Genomic DNA, 5461 nt, shown 5'->3' on the forward strand with positions numbered 1-5461 from the left:
TTTGCTAGTTCATTTGTTTTTGACTACATTTCATGTACTGTGGTGGTTAAAAGGCAGATGCCATCAGCAAAATCTTAGTCTCCTAAAATGTGCCATTTATCCATTCAATGCCTGTTTCATTGTTTCTACTCTGTCTGATTTCAAAATTGATCACAATTCCAAAAATGTACATCTTTCTTTTCTACTTTTCCCTCTGATGATTTTCCAAAGTCTCCAGCTAGTCTTTTTACAATCTGGAATAATTCTCGCATGTCCTTCCTGTTTGCTGCTTCTCGGGCTCCAGCAGCTTGTTCTTCTATGTATGCTGGTTTGTTTTTTTCTCGTCCGAAGTAAATTCAATCTTCTTCAAACAACACCCGCTCACTCTCTTTTTGCCCTTCACCCATCTAATCTCCCTTCCCAACTTGACCTTTCTAGGTCAATCAAAAGTTCAATGTGAGCTTTACTTTTCTTACTGAATCTATTACCCTATTTTTAGCTACCGCCAAGGAGCTTTGAGAAACCCTGACTGAGAATAGTTTTTGGTCGCACAGTCCACACGCCATGTACGAATTTAAATAATGTGTTTAACAGTTGTTTTTGACTTCGGCTTCGCATAAAATTTCAAAGATTCAAATTCGAATCTGGAGGAACTGAAGTCGATGTTGTTAAGAGTCTGTAGTATGATTGATGAACTATGAAACTGTTGACCAGTATAAAAAGGTGAAACGGTTTATGTTTAATGTCCTGTCAACATTATTAGGTATTTAAGAGGTGGGATCTTTGAGTTTTAATGAGTTTAACGTATATCTCGGAAAAGACTGAGCCCAAAGGGACATTCATGTAAAGTGCCTTTCTCAAGGACACAATGTACGTCGGACTGAGCTGAGGCTCGAACCTCCGAACCTGCAATCTCACAATTACAGGTCCGGAAACCTAACCACTAAGCTATGGACGACATTCTGTTCACCGGGACTTTTTCATTGTCCCAGATAATGGCCTAGTTTGGGTGAAGACCGAATTTTTTCATAGTTTGAGAAAGCAAATGAAGCGTACCTGATTTACAAATGGTTTGAGGGTGTCACTGTTTGGTCGTATTTCTTGACTCTTCTTCTCTTGTCTCGGTATATCAAACTAACCTTTCACAAACACCAACATACCGATCGTGTGTGGAGGTGCTTCTCTTGACTCAAACAACAACAACAACAACAACAACAACAACAACAACAACAACAACAGCAACAACAACAACAACAGCAACAGCAACAACAACAACAACAACAACAGCAACAACAACAAAAACAACAAAAACAACAACAACAACAACAACAAAAACAACAACAACAACAACGACAACAGCAGCAACAACAACAACAACAACAACAACAACAACATATCATTCGCTGTTACTTACGAGAGCACCAATCTGTGCGTGCAGATCTCATATCAGAGCTGCTGATCACACCTCCCGCCTTACATTTCGCCCAATTTTCAACATTTATCTGCAACATCAAATTTCCTGCCAGGCGAGCGGATGTTCTGTTTATTATTGCGGCTTCAGGAGAGACACATACTTGTAGCGCTATGTAAATATTAAACAGGGTCATCTAGTTCTGCTTATGGTCTACTTTACGGGCACCAATGACGATGCCACAATAGTTAGGCATAGATAGTATGTAGTATGAGATCGTTGACATCAGTGCATCAATAACGATGACACAATAGTTAGGCATAGATACTATGAGATCGTCGCTGACATCAGTGCATCAATGACGATGACACAATAGTTAGGCATAGATAGCATTTGAGATCGTTGACATCAGTGCACCAATGACGATGACACAATAGTTAGGCAAAGATAGTATGAGATCGTTGACATCAGTGCATCAATGACGATGACACAATAGTTAGGCATAGATAGTATGTAATATGAGATTGTTGGCATCAGTGCACTTGGGAATACTTAAACGGTGTGTAGAAGGCCAATCTGGCAGATACATTCGTTGGTCGTATACCAGAAAAAGGGGCTGTTGTAGCCCTGCTTACACATAGGCGGTATCATAATTCTGTCTCAACGATTTGGACCCAAACGAAAGACAAAGTTTTCAACAAGATACTTACCACAATTCTAATGATAAAATGGAATTATTCTATCACAAATTCTTCAGTATTGGAAAGAGCTGTGATTGGATAAAACGAGAATAACATGGAGACGATGGAGATATTAGGGATATGCTTTGAGGATGCCAGATACAAAGTTGCCTTATCAGACATGGTACTAGAGACCGATAGATGGAAAAAGAAGATGCAAATCAACTGGCAGTTATAAGAGTACTTTCAGAGGTAAAATACATAGTTATTACTGGACCTGGGGACTCAAAACTTCGATTGTATGTTACTATTTGTGCAAAAGTCATTTGGTAACATTTTAAAAAATGAACGAGTACATATTTGTCATGATTGATATATATCGCCATCTTTTGTATTATATCTTCTTGTCAAAATGCTACTCCTACGAGTACTCCTTGGCATGTTTAAGCAAAGACTTCTTTGTCCTTGGTCCAGTGCACCTCCGTCTCCATGCCCCCTTACCCCCCCCCTACCAAAATCAGCCTGAGGTTGAAACCTGTTCCTCAATAATTGCAGCTGAAACTCCTCTTTGTTGTGTCCGTCTAAGAGACTTACTTGGAACTTCGTTTTTTTTTTTTTTTTTTTTGGGTTACTGCTCTGATTCCGTGCTTTTTGAGACGAAGCTTGAGTTTAGCTAGGAGTAGACGATGATCCGAAACACCGTCTGCCCCTCGATGTACTATGACATCTTCCAGTGAATGCCCGAACCTACGAGAGAAACAAAAATGATCTACCTAGTTCTCCGTCTCTCCATCTGATTATACCCAGATAGCCTTGTGGACCCTCTTGTGTGGAAAACAGAGCCCCCAATGACAACACTGTTGAAAGCACATATATTTGCAAATCGCTTATCGTTCTCATTCATTTGCCCCAAGCCATGTTGTCCCATAATTTTCTCATAACCTACGTTGACCTGACCAATCTTGGCATTAGCATCTCCCATTACGAAGCCCATGTTCTTCCTTGGTAGTTTGTCAATGACCACCTGAAACAGGCTGTAAAGGGCATCATTGTCTTCGTCCCAAGTATCATTTGTTGGAGTGTAGATCTGGACAATATCAATTTTTTAATGCTCTTACTCATTATAGAGAACGAAGCCTTGATGATCCTCTCCCCGTACGGCTCCCTTACTCAAAATTATTCCAACTCCTTCCGCATGACTTTTGTCTTCTCTTCCATAATACAATAATTGTTCCCTCGAACTGAGCTGCTTCTGTCCTCGTCCTATCCACTGGGTTCTGTTGCCTCTTAGTTTGTGCAGTCTGTATCGCTTCATCTCTTGTGAGACCTGAGAACTCTTTCCTGCTTCATACATGGTGAGAGCATTCTATGACACAATCGGAGAGACTTTTTGAGTTTGACAGAGAAGGTTTCGGGCCAGGAGAATCCCTTCGGCTTTGTTCTTTGCCCTTTATTCTTCCTGCTGGTGCAGAAGCTCCCCTGTCTAATAAGATAAAGCTCATATAGACGTGTTTATTTGTGTGTCTGTAACATTCAGTTTTTGCAAAGGTTTTCTGTAGCCCCGTCACAAACTGGTACTTGAGGAGGTCAGACCTACTCACCTTTATTCGCCTCTCACGACATGCAGTATCACAGCAGGTGTTATCGTTTGCTCCCCCATAGTAAAGCTATGCGATCCCACATGCAGAGACGAAGTTTTGAGGTATGGTTTGTCAACGTTGTCTCCATTAAAAAGTCATTTTTGATGACAGTTACCCTAATATCGATATAGAATAACATCTACAAACATATATTTAAGACAAAATCCATCAATATGACAAAGACATGCCTCTGGGCTATCAATTTTGCAAATATAATTAAAATTCGGAGGCAAACTTCGGTGGAGCAGGACAACATGTCACCAAAAAGTAAATATTTGAAATTAAAAAGAATATGAACCCCCCCCCCCCACGTCTTATACAAAAAAACACACATTTAAATCTGTCTAAAAATACATAAGTAGTTTCAAAAGTAGTGTGATGCAGTCATTAATGATTCAGTCCTAGTAGAGTCATCATACAAGACTACGAAAACTCTTTTTGGTCTCATTGAAAAATCGGAGCACAGTCTGTAACATAATTTCATTGCCACATCTATAAAGCGTTAGTCAGGCCAAGGAAAAAAGTAGGATTTACCTGTTGGGCTCCCCAACCACCCCTAACTATTAGTTTTAGTAAGTGTTTTATGGCACTCGCAACACAATAAGGTCATATAAATGCCGAAGATTAAAGGTATTACAAGAGAGTAACAAACAGAAAAAAGAAGGAGGGGAGATAAGGACGATAGATGTTTGATAGAAAAGAAGAAACAAACCACACCAGAGCACCCACCAACCACCCACAGCACCCCCAACAAAATGTTCAGTTTAACAGAAAACAGTAAAACTACACGTGTAAATTGGTTTTGGAAAGAAGTCAAGAACAAAGACCAACCAAAAAAAAAAAAGACATAAGGAAAAAACAACAACTCTGTAAGGAGAACAAATGTGAGGCAGCGTGGTGGAATCAGGCTCTGGTCAAAATAATCAAAGTGAAAAAAACCATGCATTTTTCCACAGGTTTCTGAATTTTTATTAAACTTTTGTTCTTTGACTCAACACCTTTCATGCCCATTAGAGAAATCACTTCTGTGAGGATTTTTCTGAAAAACGTTGATTAAAGGTACAAAAAGTGTACATTTTCAGTTTCCACGGACTCTTAAGCTAAGGAAAGAACTCATCTTTGGCGGCCATTTTCTCACTAATCTTACCCCTAAAAACAAGTGACCTCCACCCCCTTCATTCGCAAATATCTCGAATTGTATTCAAGATAAATGGATACTTTTTTCACCCAAAGAAAGTCAAATGAACAAGCTTTTAGATGGTACCAATAACTCTACATGCTCAAAAATTGACGAGAGCCTGATTCCACCACGCTGTCTCACAAATCATACCTTCTTTTCCCCATGTTTTAAAAATTATTCTTATTCTATTTCTTAAATAATTTTGACGACCGGCACGATACAGAATAACGTGCCCGCCTCGGGGTTTTCAGTTTTTGGACATCCCGATAATTAGATTGTGGGAAGAAGCTGTCAAAGTGCCTTCAAGGAATGACTGCAGCGACTGAGTATTAGGGATTAACCCATCAGACAGCACGGCGAGGTGGAACATTGATTAACAAATTACAGACAAATCCAATTCAAGATTGGCAACTCACCGAAATTTGAGACACTGATGTAGGTTAACAATCATCAGAGTCCTCGTTCTAGTATTATCTTCTTCTTCTTCTTCTTCTTCTTCTTCTTCTTCTTCTTCTTCTTCTTCTTCTTCTTCTTCTTCTTCTTCTTCTTCTTCTTCTTCTTCTTCTTCTTC

At 39.5% G+C, this 5461-nt stretch overlaps 1 protein-coding gene across 1 annotated transcript in view; it reads left to right on the forward strand.

Moving 5' to 3' along the window:
• Positions 1–2185: 2185 nt before the first annotated feature.
• The window catches only part of LOC118477873 (probable G-protein coupled receptor frpr-1), a 21755-nt gene continuing 18479 nt past the window's right edge, over positions 2186–5461 (forward strand). Inside the window, exon 1 of the mRNA XM_035970428.1 lies at positions 2186–2254. Coding sequence (XP_035826321.1) covers positions 2186–2254 — 69 coding nt within the window. The remainder of the gene's footprint in view (positions 2255–5461) is intronic.

This window comes from Aplysia californica, unplaced genomic scaffold, assembly GCF_000002075.1.
Source record: "Aplysia californica isolate F4 #8 unplaced genomic scaffold, AplCal3.0 scaffold00267, whole genome shotgun sequence".
NCBI classification, from domain to species: domain Eukaryota; kingdom Metazoa; phylum Mollusca; class Gastropoda; order Aplysiida; family Aplysiidae; genus Aplysia; species Aplysia californica.